Source organism: Amphiprion ocellaris, chromosome 10 (genome assembly GCF_022539595.1).
Source record: "Amphiprion ocellaris isolate individual 3 ecotype Okinawa chromosome 10, ASM2253959v1, whole genome shotgun sequence".
Classification (NCBI taxonomy): Eukaryota; Metazoa; Chordata; class Actinopteri; family Pomacentridae; genus Amphiprion; species Amphiprion ocellaris.
In genome coordinates, this window is record NC_072775.1 from 6,674,504 (window position 1) to 6,691,961 (window position 17,458).

The 17,458-nt window shown below is 41.9% G+C and overlaps 1 protein-coding gene across 11 annotated transcripts in view; it reads left to right on the forward strand.

The window, feature by feature from the left end:
- rnf220a (ring finger protein 220a) overlaps positions 1 to 17,458 on the forward strand; it is a 181,464-nt gene that overhangs the window by 62,532 nt on the left and 101,474 nt on the right. For 8 of the 11 annotated variants that reach the window (XM_055014410.1, XM_035949362.2, XM_055014407.1 and 5 more), the window contains one exon: positions 16,684 to 16,713. The exons of the other annotated variants lie outside the window; for them this stretch is intronic. In XM_055014410.1, coding sequence (XP_054870385.1) covers positions 16,684 to 16,713 — 30 coding nt within the window. The remainder of the gene's footprint in view (positions 1 to 16,683; positions 16,714 to 17,458) is intronic. 11 annotated transcript variants of the gene reach the window in all.

Here is a 17,458-nt window from a genome sequence, read left to right on the forward strand (position 1 = left end):
TAAGAGCTAGTCAACTTGTAATCACACCCAACTGTCACCCGGGGTATTGTCTCGTCTCAGATTGTTCTGACCATATTCTGTGTAAGATTGGTGGAAAAGAAGCAAACGGTGAAATTGGAGACTCTCGCTCACTCTCTCTGCCGGTGTGTGTGATGTGATTGATGCTCGGCAACCGGTGTTTACTCTTGTTGGCCAATTGAAAACCCAGCGTGGCAGGCTGGGAAAGCACAATGGGGAGAGGAGCTAAAGTGGCGGTGTGAGGTGCCGAGCACTGACACCGAGACAAATAGATAGAAAGCTGTTAGAGAGGAGAGGACATGGTGGGAGGGAGGGAGGACGAACCAGAGCACAGACTACAATGAAAGGGAGCATTAGATTTGATTTCAGCAACAGAGAGGAGTAGAAGAAGGGAAGAGAAAGGGAAGGGGTGATAAAACTGGGGAAAAATGGAGGAAGGAAAGAAGATACATCAAAGAAAGTCAAAGACTAATGAAAGCAAGAGAACAGGAGCTAATAATGGAGCCCAGCACATCCACAGACATAATTTGAGTGATTGATGGAGAAAGGCAGATGGTTTAAGTAACAGACAGAAAGAGCGATAACAAGTGTGAGAAAGGGAGAGGCAGAGAAAGGAGAGCGAGGAGAGTGGGAGGGACGGAGGAGTGGAGATGGTGGACATCACTGTCAGCAGGCCTTTAAATGAAAGGCGACAGTGTGTGTTGGGGAGAAGATTGGAAGGCATTAAGGCCTGGCATGTCCTGTGACACTCTGAGAGGCAGAGAGACCCAGAGCGAGGATGGGAGAGAGAGAGGCCAATTGAATTCTTCTACCATGTGCCCACTTGTCCATGTTAAATCTCTTAGTGCACAAGTGTATGTGCATGCATTCCTGCAGTGTGGATGTGTGCATGTGTGCGTCAGTGTGTGTGTGTGTGTGTGTGTGTGTGTGTGTGATCCTGAAAGGTGAAGTGATTTAGTGAGAACAGAGGAGAGGGAGGATCTATAACAGCCATGCTGCCCTCGCCTTTGTTCACAACCAAAGCCATGAGCATGGCTTATCGGCTGCACAGATTACTGCTGTATCGATGGCACCCCGTGTGTGTGTGTTTGTGTGTGTTGTATAAATGAGAAATCCTGGAAAGAAATGGCTGAGCTTGAGAATCTGAATTTTAAAACCAAAAAGCTTGTCATACAAGCAACATAATTTGAAGGCTTCAACTCTTCCTCTAACCCTATAAAAACTACATTCTAAAAGAACTTTATTTTGAAAAGAATGTATTTTCCCTCTGAAAGATGAGACCGCCCCATCTGAGACCACCAGCCCTAACCATAAATTTCTGTTTTCACTCGCTGGTTTATTAGGTTTTGGCACCAAAGCTACTTGGTTAGGTTTAGGAAAATAGCACAATTTGGGTTAAAATACGACACTTTTGCAAACACGTTTGAAGCCTCCCCTCCATTTTCTGGATTACCAGTCCCACCCCATCTAATATATTTGGCTAACTGAAAAGAAGCGATAGTAAAGCAATAAAATAAATGACAATTTCATTCAAAATGTATTTGAAAATGCAGTTTAGTTACATGGAAATGTCATTTTTGTCAGTCATGCTGACACCTTCAGAATTTTGATTCAGGGCAACAATGTAAGCATAAACCAGACAAACACAATCAGAACCCAACAAAATCAGAGACAATGAGCGCCTATGCTGTCTTGCACTGGTCTGGTTGCGTCTCAATGCTATCACAATAAGAAACAAAGCTCACTGTGCCATTATAATGCAGTAGCAGTGAAGTTCTTAGTGAAGTGACCCCTTGATGCCTGAATTTATTTACAACTACATTTTTTTTTAAGTGTTTTTGCTTTCCAGCTGATGCAAAAACAAGTGGAGATAGTTTGTTTGCCTATTACACATAGAACAAATATATAGTAATAACAGATATATAATAATTTAGGTCCCACACTGACCGGTCCTACGAGAAACCAGTGCTTGCAAAAGGTATTGAATATGCACAAACCAGCATTGGGGGAATGGATACGCTATCTCTGCTGCAGTCTGAATGAAGTGGTATGTTGCAAATTAGGCATCAAGGGGTTAAACTTAACTGGATAGAACAAAGAGATATGAGAGCCCAAAAACAAAGCAAATTTGGCAAGAAAAACCAAAAATGTTGGTCTGCTTCTATGTTAAACTGGATAATTTTGCATTTTGTAGAGACTAGAGGTGCCCATACATTAGATCCTTGGTACTCTGCTTTTACATTGATTTCAGACTGCAACTCTTGCAAGCCTGTCACCTGTAAGGTCATAAAGTGTAATGGGGTCAAAACAACAAAAGTGAAAAACCTAAGTGTGTTGAACGACAGCCAAAAAGAGCAGAATCTGTCCTACTGGGACTGGCAGGGCTGCTTCTTTCATTCTTTCGTTCTCCTCTCTGCTTATTTTTCTGTGAAAAAGATGTCTTTTCTCCATTTTCTTACCAGGCAGACCTGTCTATTGAAGGATATGGGCGGATATTTGACACATATAATCAAGACATCAACATGTACACATTAGTCAGACTGGTCCTCCTCAAAGCACTCAGCTTTGACGGGCTTGGAGATGCTCATTTCCTTGTTTGACCACAATGAAACCACCTTTATGTGTGTGTCTGTGTGAAAGAGAGCGATCGGGAGGGGAGGGCTGCTGTCTGAGAGTGTGTGTTTCTTAATAGAAGGTGGTTAGAGGTGTCACCCTGCACCCATTTTAATGTGCTCCACAATTACAGCTGTCATGGCTTGAAGATAATGTCTTGGGCTGTTTTTTTTTTCCTCCTATTTTTGTTACACACAGACACACATGTACACTAAGGAGGTAAAATATGGCAGACAAGGAAGAGGCCCTCGCTCATAAAAAACAGCTCAATGACCCCCAACACTCTCGTGTGTGTGTGTGTGTGTGTGTGTGTGTGCACTGAAGATACAAGATGTGGACCATGCCGCTGCGCATGAATTATTACAGTGTGAGTTTGACTAGATGTGTGCTTACATAGGTGTGTTTGTGTGTGCACCAGTGTATGTGTGTGTGACAACATTTGCTTTGTTGAACGATCCCCTTGGTGAGAGTCAGGGTGATGGTAGCATTCCTCATGCAGCAGTAGAGCTGCTCCAGTGACGTTGAAACAGCCGCACACTTTAAGACCTCCTTTATATCAGTAACAGGTACACACAATATGCTGTGAGAAGATGTAAAAATATGAAAGGCTTGCATGCAACATTATTCACAGAGTGGAATAGTCCTGTCTCTATTTAAAAAAAGAAAAAACAAGGATCTGAGTCCAGTTTTTAACAAAATTCATGGTACGGATGAACTTAACCGATATTGTCATTATTGCAATGTGACAAAGGCGAGTGTAAAATAGTGTTTGTGGGAGCACATTGGCTGAATGACTAAAAAATAAGAAGATTTTAAACCACGTACATAAATGTGTATGAGTATGGTCATGATTGGCTGTATTCCATGAACTCATAGCAATGATGAAGGTGCAAGTTGGAGAGTGAAGGAAAGGACTCTAATCAGAATGCTTGTGGTGTGCCATGATGGCAATGGATGTTTCATTTGTAAATTTTAGATATTTAATGCACAAGTCAGTTGTTGGTAGCTGTCACAGAATTGTCAGTGTTCAGATTTCAGTGAGAAGTGGCCACCTCCAGGGCTGAAAAATACGCAAGTGCCAAAAACTGCAGTACCTCTAACTGCCACTTGGGGCTGGCTTCAAAAGAGAGTCAGTCCTCATAGATTCCCTTGTTAAAATGTCCAGCTTTATAGAAGAAATAAACATGTTTACAGCCTGGTATCAAAAATGTTTTGCTTTTTATAGCTAATTTCCCTCTTCATGACAACTTTATTTTTATGTAACTCCCTAATTTAGATTGTAATAAGGCTTTCAGTTATTCATAGTTAAGGGCCACATCAGTCTCTCTTATCAATGTTTGCTTACAAGCTGTATAAAGGTTTCATATAGCTTAGAATTTCAAAGTATACTCCTATAAAAGCCTAAAACTTTACAACTTAAACCTAATGTCTTTAAATCGAGAATTCTTACCAAACCTAATGAAATACAGTATGATAAAATAGCATACCTTCCAACTTCATACCAAAAAGGGTGTTATCTGTGAAATTTATCCTTGACTTGGTTTATTGCGCCTTTTTCCTCTTTTATGACAAATTAATTCCACTCTCAATATGAGTGTAGGGAGGTGAAGAAAGAATCTGTAACTACAACTGTACTCTATATAGTTCCAGTGTACGAGTGTCAACCAGATAGTTAGGGGCACTGGATTGTTTATGATGTTATAATTTGTGTAACATGATATCAATATTTAAATCAATATTTTTTTAAATATCATAAATACTAGTGTATTGCAGCACCCTTAATGTAAAATATGAAACTATTACAATTAGAAATCTCTGTATATGACAGAATCTGAGTAGCATTTCTTTTCAACCTTTTAGTTTCTTTCTTTCTTTCTTTCTTTCTTTCTTTCTTTCTTTCTTTCTTTCTTTCTTTCTTTCCTCTACAAGCCGCCCTGAGATGAATATGGCTGCTAAATGGTGTGTTGTATTGACTTCACCTCTTCAATATCTGACCTCGCTGTCATAAGCAAGGTAACCCCAGGCTTTGAGTGCTCTCAGTATACCCCTCTCTCTCTCTCTGTCTGCCTCTGTCTCAGTCTACCTCGCTTTACTCTGTCTTTGAGTGCTCCATAGATTGGTAACATGACCTCTAATTCTCCCGAGACGAATATGTGCACACGGATAAAAATGAGAGAAACGACAAGAAGAAGAAAAAAAACACAAATGTCTGAAGAAGAATCGACTCGGTGGTGTTTTAATGTCATGCATTTAAGGCGATGACAGGAGATTACACCACATGGTGCGCGCGCACACACACACACACACACACACACACACACACACACACACACACACACACACACACACACACACACACACATTTGGCTTTGGGGTGTGTGAAATCAAATCTCTCCAAATCTCTATTCTGGCGTCACGGAGCTGAAGATGCAAACACAGATGATCACTGCTCGCATATACATGCGCGCACATTACATGCATGCACGCCTACACATATGCAAACACATGCAATTGACACACACGGCGCATACACATCCATGCAGATGCACACATAGAGGGGGTAACCCTGGTAGATTTATCAGTGGAGGTCTGCAGCACAGTGGCTGCCTTTCTCATTTCATAGGCCACCGGGGCAGAACAGGCATGGGCTTGTTCAAATCCAACCCTGCAAGACCACCACATACATACACACACACACACACACACACACACACTCTCTCACATGCACACACACACACACACACACACACATGCAAACGCGCTCTCTCTTTAGCAGCTTAACAGATGCCAACCAGAATCGGTGGAGAGGAAAGGAGGGAGGGATAGAAGAGGGGAGACAGAGACAAGCTGGTGGAAGGAAGAAGGGGAAAGAAAAGAAGCGATATTGAGTACTTCTGAAGAGACAGACAAAGACGGGATGATCAACACCGGCCGAAAGATCCAGAAAAAGAGAGAGAGAGAGAGAGAGTCACCACAAATACAGAGATATCATGTACATGGGCAGCTGGATGAGTGGTTTATTCTGCCCTTGTTGAAACGCACACACATAGGAAACGCAAGCAAACTAAGGATAAAGAGGAAAAGACACTGTGCCTGAGACATTTTGTGTGTCTGTGTATGATGTGTGTGTTTGCACATTCTCAATGGAGAAAATCTGTGTTTTCAGAGTGCAGCGCTGTAAGACCAAAATTTAATTGGATTCTTTGGAAATGATGCAGGCTTATTGGTGTAATGGCTTGCTCATGGTGCGGTTGGAGTGAGCCCCTGTAACAATACCTAGTGCCTCGTTAGCTTGGCAGCCACACACACACACACACACACACATGCTAAAGAGAGTGTGTAACAAGCAACCAAGACCATGGGTGGGTTTGAAGCTTTGATGAAGGGCCCTGTAAGCTGAAAATGGCTACTGTCTGCAACAACAGCTCAGTTGGAGGACAAATGAGGACACACATGTTCACACACACACACACCACCTTAGAAATACACATGCACATACACACATACACATATTAACCTCCTCAGATAGGATATTGCTGCACAACCTGTATTTTAATAAATTAGGTGAAAATGTGCAGGCAAAAGTTCCACAAAGAATACGGCCTTTTCGTTCCCATGGTATCACAACTGACTGCGCATCTGGCCTGTTTTTCTTCCCTCTTCATTCTCTTGTCCTCTCGCTCTCTTTCCATCTTTTTTCCTCCTCTCCCCCTGCGGTCATAAAGCTCAAAGCCCTCCGGGTACAGCCAGTTGTTTCAGATGAGTAGTCAAACTCTTTACACCTTCCCTGGCATCCATTCCTCTTCTCTCAACCTTGGTGGCTCGAAGAAAAAAAGAAAAATAAAAGCAGTCAATGTAGGTCTGGATGAAGGCACGGGAGGACAGAAGGTTAAGGCATTCTTTGATCTGACTGGTTTCAGCTGAGGGAAAATAAAGAGGCAGCCAGGGAAAAATATACAAGGCCCCGGGTGGAGCCTGGGCTTCACCCGGGGGAGGCGACCCAGCGGAAGAGCCCTGTGTTAGGCTTGAGCGCTGCCTGGCGGGGCCAGCGCTGCTCGTGTTATTCTAACATGGTTAGCACATGGGCTAAACTCCCCAGTCATTTATTTAACACACAGACTCCCCACGGCGCTCCCAGATGCCACGAGGCTAAAGGGAGCTACAAACACCTCATGTGAGGGCCGACTCTACAGGGCAGGTTGTTTTTATCGAGTTATTTCCAGTAAATGTTTGTAGGTTCTTCCAGGCAGGAGGATGAAGGTGCACGACTCTGACACTCACATGGTGCTCTGAGCCGTCTGTACTATTTTATCCATCAGTCATTTATGGGATTCTAGCTCAGCTAGCTGGATTAAGCTGTTAGAGGTCCCAGTGCTCCATATTAGAATAAGTTGATTTTAATACTTGGTTTGTTTTTGACTTTTTTTGAAAAAGAGCTACAAGAGTGATGGAAACACCTTTTTCGAATAAGTTCTGATGTAGCAAACATTTAAGTCTCATGAATGATCAGCTCTTTTGTTGTCTTGACCTTCAGATACCATGAAACATGTCCAGTACCAGCAGACATAAAAGGATAATTCCAACTTGCCCAACTGAAAACAGTTGTTGAAGACTACTTGCCTTTTTTTCCCTCATATATTACCAAAGTGCTTTTTCTTACTTCTTTATGGTTTTTTAGTGGTTGACAAACAAGGGCTTCTGTTTCCAACATCTTCTTCTCTGTTTATTACAGCCATTTTGCTCCAAAGCAATTCATGAAAACATGTCAAATTCGCCTTTTCTTTCATTATTTTTTGTGACATTTCAAAAGTTGCTTCAAATTTGCTTGGGAGTTAGAGTGAAACATTGAATATATGTAGTTACATCATTATTCACAGAGAACCCAGAAACCATTCAGTCAGAAGTCTGATGACCAAAAATAAAAAGCTCACTCTGCAATATTCATCAATATTAAAAGCCCATCTTAGTTGACTTTGTACCGCAGGTGTTCAAATTCCCAAAGAACTTTACAATAATCCAGTTATTTAAACACATTAGATAACACTGTTTTTAGTATCTTTGGTCTTGGGGTAGTTGCCAGCATCACCTGAATAACAGTCCAGCCTTTTCCACGGCTCCATTTTTCATTGATTTTTGGTTCTTGTTGTGTATTTTGTCATTTTTTTTCTGTTTTCTTGCCTTTCTCCTGTTCTAATTTGACACAATTAAAATGGAACTCAGTTACATGCTGTAAAGTGGGGCTGTGACTAATGATTAATTTTCATTATCAGTTGATCTACCAATTACTATACAGACGGTTTTCTCAATTCTCCAAAGCCCACATTGACATAATCAAACTGTTTGTTTTATCCAACCGGCACTCTAAAAACCAAATATATTCCCATTTCTATCAAAGACAACAAAGAAAAACAGCACAGAACAACATCTTAATGTACGAGAAGCTGGAACCATAGAATGTTTGTCATTTTGAGGTTGATAAATGATCAGAATTGTTGCTGATTAATTTACAGCCAATCAACTGATTGATTAAACAGCCAACTGTTTTTCTCTACATTAAGGCCAAAGCAAAACACAGCAAATGAGTGCTTTATAGTACAGTTGATTAACGCCTTCCTTTTTTTTGGCACACAGACACACACGACACACACAGTCACACACACACACACACAGACACACACACGCACATACCCATACACACATTTGGACAAAAACAACGACTGGATGCCAGTTGGACATTGACTGTTTTAGCCCTGTGATATTTGGCAACCTTGCTCCACAAACAGACAGTACACACAGTCCCCTGTGGGCAGCTCGCTATACCACAGAGTGTATTTGTGTACGTGCATGTGTGTGTGCGTGCGTGTGTGGATGAGTGTGTGTTTACCCAGCGAGCAGCAGCAGCTGTGTCAGTAATAGCTCTCTAAGCTGCGGGCTAATGACAGAACTCTGAGAACAGGACTCTAACATGGATAGATGTTTAACCCCGTTTAGCCCCGATCTGGAGACCACTGGGCAAACACCATGCACACACACCAGCACACACACACACACATTATCCCTGCTTCTTTTCTGTTCTGTTGGCTATAGTCGTGTGTATAAAGGAGACACTGAGACATATAGAAGTAAAGGGAGAGGGGACAACATCCTTCACCCTATATATCAGTCCTGCCTCGTTCCCGTGGCAACAAGACCCCCCACACAACAACCGGACCCCCAGATCATCATCAACCCGCCCCACCACACACACACACACACACACACACACACACACACACACACACACACACACACACACACACACACACAAAGGCAAACACACACTGTTCTTTGGAGAGCAAGAGGGGGCAGGTGGTCACATCGGTAGAGAGTGTATGGGGGGCTGTTAGCTTTTAGGGTTAGTGTGTGTGTGTGTGTGTGTGTGTGTGTGTGTGTGTGTGTGTGTGTGTGTGTGTGTGTGTGTGTGTGTGTGTGTGTGTGTGTGTGTGTGCGTGCGTGTGTGTGTGCACATCACAGCCTGCTCATCGCTCAGCCTGCAGTCTATTGTCCGGTCTCATGAAGTGACTGTGAGGTCTAATTAGCAAGTTAACAAGTTAAGAGGTGGAGTCTGTCAAACGCTTCGCTCTTTCACCCCGAGGGTCAGCCCACCTCAGCCGGGTTATGTATATGCATGTGTGTGTTGGGTAACCTGGGTTCCAGAAACTGTCATCGAGCCCCTTTTCAGAGCTTCTGAATGCCTCACTTCAGCTTTGGGAAGTTTATCAAGCGTTAAGTGGCTCAGGATTGACAATATTTCATTAATTATTAGGCATGGAATCTAAAAGTGAGGACAAGGTGAGAAAAAATTACTTGGGAAAGTGAGTCTGGTGTAGGCTTTCTTCAAAAAAACTGACATGGGAACACTATTGTAATGTCTACATGCTAAACGAGAAACCAGAACTTGATTAGCAGCTTAGCACAAAGATCCACTAATCAACACATTTTACCTCTTCCCCTGCCTCTAATCTTTACATTAAGATATGAAAGTGAAATCAACCTTCTTATTTAGCAAGAAACACTTTCATTTAAAGTGAAAACTAAGTGGAAAGTAGTGTTTTACTGAAAAAAATTAAATTTAGTGCGATAGATTGGCATTCCTTCAAAGCTTATATAGATTTTATAATGGAAACTAAGTAAAAAAGAAGCCTATTAGCAGTCATAATAACAGCATTAGCAGTAAATGTAGCAAAAGCTGTGAAAGGACCAATAATATTAACTGCATTAGTAGTAGTAGTACTTCTTTTGAACACGTGTGTAGCTGAGAAGCCAGCGGGGTAATAATCAGTGTGGTGAGACGCCGGGTCTATTCTGGGCATCTTTATGAGCTTTGTCGAGACTCATTTGTAACCGACCCTGCCACAGCAACCAAAAAAAAAAAAAAAAAAAAAATGAGTGAAGTTTAAATTCCTGTCTCCGTCCTGACCTCCTTCCCCACATTCACTTAATTTGCCAATTTGAGGCCTGGATGCCAGCAGTTTAATGTACTGGATGTAAGTTCAAAAAATGTTTAATTAAAGGTAATTATCACAGTGTAGGGACTATTATTTTCCTTATGTGACCACATTCACTTTAAAGCACTCTCTGGGCTGAACGTTATCTCTTGCTTTTATTGTTTCATGCAGTTTCCATCCATTCCACGTGAACGGCTGATCCATCTTTCCCTCCTTTCTTCGTCTCGCTCTCTCTTTCTCTGCCTTATGCACTCTCTGTCTTTCTCCCTGTTAATCTGTCTGTCTCTATATCACTCTCTCAATGAACTGAAGCTCTCTACCTCCCACAAAGGCACCACCATATTTCTGCTCTTAAACATCGGGGGCAATGCCTATTGTCTGGTGTGCAATGGAACTTGCCCACAATAGAGGTGGATGGCTCAATGTGTGTGTGTGTTGGTGTGTGTGTGTGTGTGTGTGTGCAAAGTAGGGGTTCCCCCACCTCCCTTTAAGCAGACAAAGACCCCAATTTGTCACCTCATGTACAGCTGTTGACCGGGTGGGTTCAGTTTGGATGTGTGCGCATGTTTGTGTGTGTATGTGAAACTGGGGGGAGGAAAAAAACAGGGAGGGAGAAAGTGAGGCAGGATACCCTTTTCTGCCCCAATACAACCTCTGAGGGGGGCAGTAAAGGGGGGCGCTGGGACAGGGGGGTGCCGGGGGTTAGTAAGTAAAAGGGGGTAAATGGTTTTCTTCCCCCTTTTTCTCTGGGAATGTTTGTGTAAGAGGACAAAGCGGCAGCCACTCTGTTGCTGTGTGTGGGAGAGTGAAAGTGTTTGGGGGGAGTGGAAGGGATGGATGGGTGAGGAGGGGAGGGGGGGTGTCATTGGAACAGCTCTCAGGAGAGGGAGGAGTTTTGAGCAGAGAAACACCCCTCTGCATCCTCCGTCGTCTCCATCGTTTCTCCTTGAATGATCTTATTGTTTTTTTTTTCCAAGATTTTGTCCAAGAATGAATGATCAGATTCCAGGTGAAAGACACAGATCACATACTGAAGATACTGAACCTTACATCAAGGCCTCTGGCAATTCTTGGCTCTCATTTGTGCTTTGATTGTATGTAATGATGATGATATTAACTCTTGTAGCAATCAAAGATCTGCCCATTTCTGTTTAACGTTTTAAACTCCTGAATGAATGGACACTAGTTGTTGATGGACACTGTCAATAATATTTACCAATGTACCAAAAACCTTTAGTCATTTTGAAGATATTAAAGTCCACATTTTAGAGGAATGACAGTTTCTGTATAGAATTAGTTGTTGCTACTTATGTTCCAATCAAACACATAACGTTTGTAACTTAGCGTCCACACTACTCTGGTGTTTTAGGATGGAGGATTTCAAAAGGAGACTTTGGGAAAAGCTGCTGGTCAAACTCGGAGAGGATGATGAACACCATCTGTTCTCATCAATCGCAGTTTTTGCCTATCGAACATCGCCCCCAGTAACATAAAATTACATTTCTTATATGCTCATTTGAGGAAATTAAGTCCACCAATCACTATTTAAGTTAATGTCATGGTCAAAATTGTTGAATCCAACGTTGCAGTGGAAACAAAAAGGCCGATTACGCTGCTGCTCCAGTAAATGGTTGCACCTTTTTCCACCTGCCCTGGAAAGCCATCTGATGACAAAGACACCCATGTTCACAGTCTGCTTGGCTGTAAACTGTCACGTCGTTCTATGATTCACCATGCTTCTATTATGTGACCTTTTTCTGGAAGGAAAACTAAGACAATGCAACACAGAGATTACAGGCAATAACAGGCATTGCCTCCCTTTGTGGGAAATATCTGCTTTTATTTCCTACAACCACACAAGCAACATCCTGTTTAACATTTGTGCCAGCAAACACATGCCTACTTTATGTAAATGTTCATGTGAGATGTGATTTGCATTTTTGAAGCAGTGCTAAAGCGCTTGCCTGAATAGAGATTGTTTTCATTTTAATTACTGTGAAGACTGAAGTTAGTTCATCTCTAGTCACCTTCTCAGCCCCTAGTTTAGTTCCATATTATATGACATGTTTCAACTCAGTGACTAGGCTATATATCAAAACTGTAGTCGCTGCCAGCAAGCATTAACACGCAGGTGCACAACACTTAAAAATAACCCAAATCTGTTTGGCAGTAAGTTCACATCGACCGGGTATTAACCAGCTGTCAATGTAGAAGGTTGACCACATCCCAAACTTCAGAGAAAAGAGCTGCAAGAGAAAAAAAAAATGCAATAATCATCTTAATAAACAATTCAGCCTCATTCCAGCTTCACAATTTATTTTCCAGACCCTTTGTGTTAACATAGATAGAAGTAGATTCACAGAGTTTCGATGGGTTTTTAAGGAAATAAAGATTTTAAAATGACTCCATACACACAATCGCCCCTTCCCCATCCCATCATGCCTCGGGCCTTCCTCACACTCAGCCACCAGCTCCAGCGCCGTCCTGCCTGCAGCCCTCTCCATCCCCTGGCTGGCCTCTCATGTTGTGACTCCTGACAACTTCTCCAATTTGCTCTGCTGTGTGAAGAGGCAGGGAGCACATTGATATCTTCCCACCTACGCACACACTCAGGAGCAATCTTTTTCCCTGCACATGCACACACACGTACATCAGCACGCACGCACACACACCCAAGTCATCAATATCCTCCCATTTATAAATGATCTGGCCCCGGGATAGAGTTTCAAATCTGCTGGGCCCTTCTGCCCCCTGCTTGTCACACTCACACACACACACACGCACACACACACATTCACACACTCACACAGAGTCACACTCCTCATTGGTCATTGATTACCTTCTCAGATTTAACACAGCTCCATCCGTTGTTTGAGCAGCAGTGGGGACCTCTGTCTCTGTCCATGTTCATCCTGCTGTGTGTGTGTGTGTGTGTGTGTGTGTGTGTGTGTGTGTGTGTGTGTGTGTGTGTGTGTGTGTGTGTGTATACGTGTGTGTATACGTGTGTGTGTGTGCTCATGTTTATTTGTGCAGTCACATCAGCAAATTTAGCCGCACAGTGAATGAAGGTCAAAGGAGCGGCGCAGCATCACACTGTCACGTTAGCCAGTTTGTCGTGTGATGAACGCAGAGAGAGGAAGGAAACGAGAAGGAGCGATTCGCTGTGAGAGAATCATAGAGAGATGCTGAACGGTGTGTTGGCATGGATGATGTATTCACCGATTGATGTCAAACTTTCTATTCATAGTTGCGGGGCATGTGGACATGTGGGTGCATCCGGTCAATACATGTTCAGGAAAACACACTGAGGCCTCGTCTGCACTAATATGTTCCTGGATGGATATCTTTCCTTTAGGTTTAGTAAAAAATTTAAAACATGTTCACATTTTGCAAGTATCTCTGTGCACGTGACATGACAAAAATGACTAGAAACACCATAATAAGCATCCTTGGCCAATCTAAATCAACAATACATCACATACGAGAGAGGAACATTCTGTCATTTTGGCATTTTTGCAGGCTTTTAAACAGCAAATGTGGATGAAAACAGGCTTTTGTGTGCTGACGAGAAAAAAACTGTTTATATACGCACTATATATCATTCATGCTCATTATAAATAACAACACATCGGCGTACAGGAATGAGTTGTGACATAATTATCTCCCAAACTCTTTATTTTATAAACCACACATAGATTCACATAAACATAAAGTTGTTTTTTTTTTAAATCTGCGCTTTAGAAGATGTTTGAAAATCTTTTGATTCAAGTGACTTAAAAAACAATTTGTGTGTGGGTGAGCACCACAAACATAGAGGAAAATGTTTGTTATAGTGTGCACAAGGCCTAAGATAGAGACTCTTTGCCTTTTTTTCTTAAATAAGAAGGTGCTTGGATTATTTACCAAAGTAAAAGTAGCAATACTACAATTCACAATTTGACTTGAAATAACAGCAAACTACATTTTACGTCACAAATAAACATACTTATCATGCAGGCTCTGAAATACAGTCTAACAAGCATCAAAATACAAATTCCACAATCATCTACAAGTACCGTGCAAAATTGTACCTAAGTGTGTTACTTGAGTAAATGTACTTTTCTTCAGTGACACGCACACATAATCTAGAAATGAATGCAGGGTCACGATTGAGACTAAACCCACATCATATCAGATTATCCACTCTTTTATATGCAGAATATAGTTACCACCTTTTTATAGCTGGCATAAATCTCACCCTGATGTTCAGTTTATTTTGAATTCAAATTTAGAGTGTTTTATAGCAGATGTTTAAGTGTAAATCAACCTGTTTAATCTAACTGATATCAGGTTGAGAAGAACAAACTGAGACTTTGTGCATAAAATGATGCAAAGCATACAGTAAACGCGACTTACATTAAGAGGAAATAAACCATTTGGAAGTTTTAACAAAAATACTCATTGATTTGTGTTTTTATCAACAGTCGTTTGCCTCGCTGAGATCATCAAATGGAGCAAAACCGCAAAATCCCTGCAAACACGTGCATCTCTCACATAAAGCCACATACTGTTTGTCATTAACAGCTCACCTACACACACTCTCTCCCCCGTTTTTCTCCCTCCCTCACACTCCGGTGGGCTGTGGCTCACTGTAGATTCCTTAAAACCTGATCCTGTCTAAATTTGCAGGCCTTTCCTCATTGATTTCCCCGGGTGAAAATAAGAGGATAGGAAAGCATGTTAGACGTCTCCGGAATCAGAGCCAATCCATTAGCAACGATCAATACACTGGCAGAGGAGAGAGAGAGAGAGAAAGAGAGAGAGAGAGAGAGAGAGAAAGAGAAAGAAACAGAGAGAGAGAGAGAGGAGGGGGGAGAGAGAGGGAGACGTGAGTGTTGACAAAACCAAATAAATATAGACGCGCAAAGAGAGGAGAAATCAGATTAGTGCTGAGAGAATCTAAGCACAACACTTTTAACCCCTAACCTAACAATCTGTGTTTACACCACAGTAAGAAGAGAGGGGGGAGGAAGAGGAGGGGAGAGGAGAGGGAGAGGAGCGACAGGGAGGAGGAGGAGGAGGAGGAGGAGGAGGAGGGAGGTTGCGGTCGCATTGGAGAGTACGTCTGTTCCCAACTTGAATTTAACAAGGTTTTTCTGTGTTGCTGGGTGGCATTAAAAAACTCTACACACACACACACACACACACACACACACACACACACACACACACAGAGAGAGTCTCAAACAGGACACATCTAACTGTTGACATGCATGCTATTCACATAATTACTGTGGTGGAGAATAATGTGACTTAGGATTTACGGTCATCTTGCGGCGCTGTGAAGTAAGTCCTTTTCATATAAAGATCATTACATGGTTTCAGAGAGGCTGAATGTGGAACTACAGGCCATATGTTGCTTAGTAATGTTCCTAACATTGTCTCAATTTTTCTCTGTTTTCCATGTGCCTTGTTCTCCCTCTGTTTGGCTTCTCCTCATAGGTAAGTCACCCCTTTTTTTCCCCCCCTTGTTTTTCATCTATCCATAAATCCAACAAAAAAATTGCACCCAAGCACTAAATTGGAACGCTATAAGGGTTAAAACACTTGATTTATAACGTGCACATATTCAAAATGGAGCACGCCAGAGTGATTCCGACACCCTCTAAATGAACACGTATTCCTCACGTATTTATCCCCTTTAAATAAATTGAACACATGGACATTACATACAATAGCAGAATGTGCAGAAACAGACTTTTGGATTACACCTATGCACTCCATAAGCTACACAATGAGTCACGCAACGCACCCCGCCCTCGAGGTTTCCCCCTTTTTATGCACACATCATCATTGCCGTAATCATTATCAATGATATCTTGGCGTTCGCTAAATTGAACATATGGTCTTTGCATACAGCAGCGTTGTAGTAATGATGCCAGTATAAGCGCAAAAGAACTGAGTGTGTGAGAAACACAAAGAGGAATGCAGACAGTCCTTTCTTTTAATACTTCATTTTGAGGTCACAGACACACACACACACATGCGCTTACGCTCGGCTGCTACCCAGATGGAGGCACAACCTGGCAGAAAATAACTGGCACTGATTAAATATTTAGTCGTCATTGAAGTGTCACGTTTTTGGATGTTTTCTGTGCCGCCGAAGCAGCGATGCTTTTCACTTAAGAGGAATTATTTGGAAAAAATGTTCACTGACAATAATAATGCATGCCGGCAAATTATTACAGGCTTACAGGGTGTTTTTGGGTGTTTATGCCTCTTATTTTTGACATTCCTCCTCACCAAGTTAATTGTTCCACTGTGCTTGCCATAGTTGAGTGCACAAACATCAGCTTGAATGCCAAATAAGTCAGTTTAACTAGATTTCTGGTTAACAAAATGACAATTTTGCGAGAATTTTGCTTGAACTGTCTTTTTGTTTGCAAATTATCAGACTCTTTCTTACCTTGTCAGACTCAGTTGTCCCAAAGTCATGTGTTCTCAGATCTCATTAGTTATTATTCTGTAAAGCAAAAGTTTAAGAATTTTGTAATTTGCATTTTTTTGCTGCATTGGATTGCTTCAGATGCCCACCTGTGTCATCTGATGAATACAGGTAAATCCACGAAATCCACTGAAAAGCTATAGGATCTAAAAACGGTACTGGATATGAACAAAAAAGTCAGCAACAAGAGATGTTTAACTGCATGATTGTACCAGAAAAAATGAATAATACACATACTGCACAGTTTGTGGGTTAAACATCACAGTGGCAGCGTCTGGTGTGTATGATGCAAGGGGAGCATTTTACAAAGCTTCAGAAGAATGTGTATCAGAGGGAGAATCAGCCACAGGTGACACCTCCACCAATGTGGTCAGGACTGAAACTCTGCTTTGCAACTTCACTGCACAACACAATCTCCTGAAGGTTGTAGCGCACAACCTGACTGAGCTTGAACTTTCACCACACATACTAGTATGTTGACAATGATTTTTTGTGCAATCTGTGTCATTTTATGTGTCTGAAAGAAATTGAAATATCAGAAATCTGTATAATTACAGATATTCCATATAAGTTGACAGGTGTGACTTCACGATACCACTCTCATGTCTATGAATTAACTACGGAGCTAGAGCCAGGAGAAAATTAGCATAGCTTAGCATAAAGAGTGGAAGCAGAAAGAGTTAGGGTTAGCTCTAGAGCTCCTTAATTAGCACTTAGGGAGTTTTAATTTTATTGTGAACTATTTCTTGGCTCTCAGTGACTGGGAGCAATGATGTCCTGCAGCCTGTTTTAACTGTGAGGCTAACAGGCAAACAGCGGTCATTGCTACATTCTATACACGTGGGAAAAAATACGC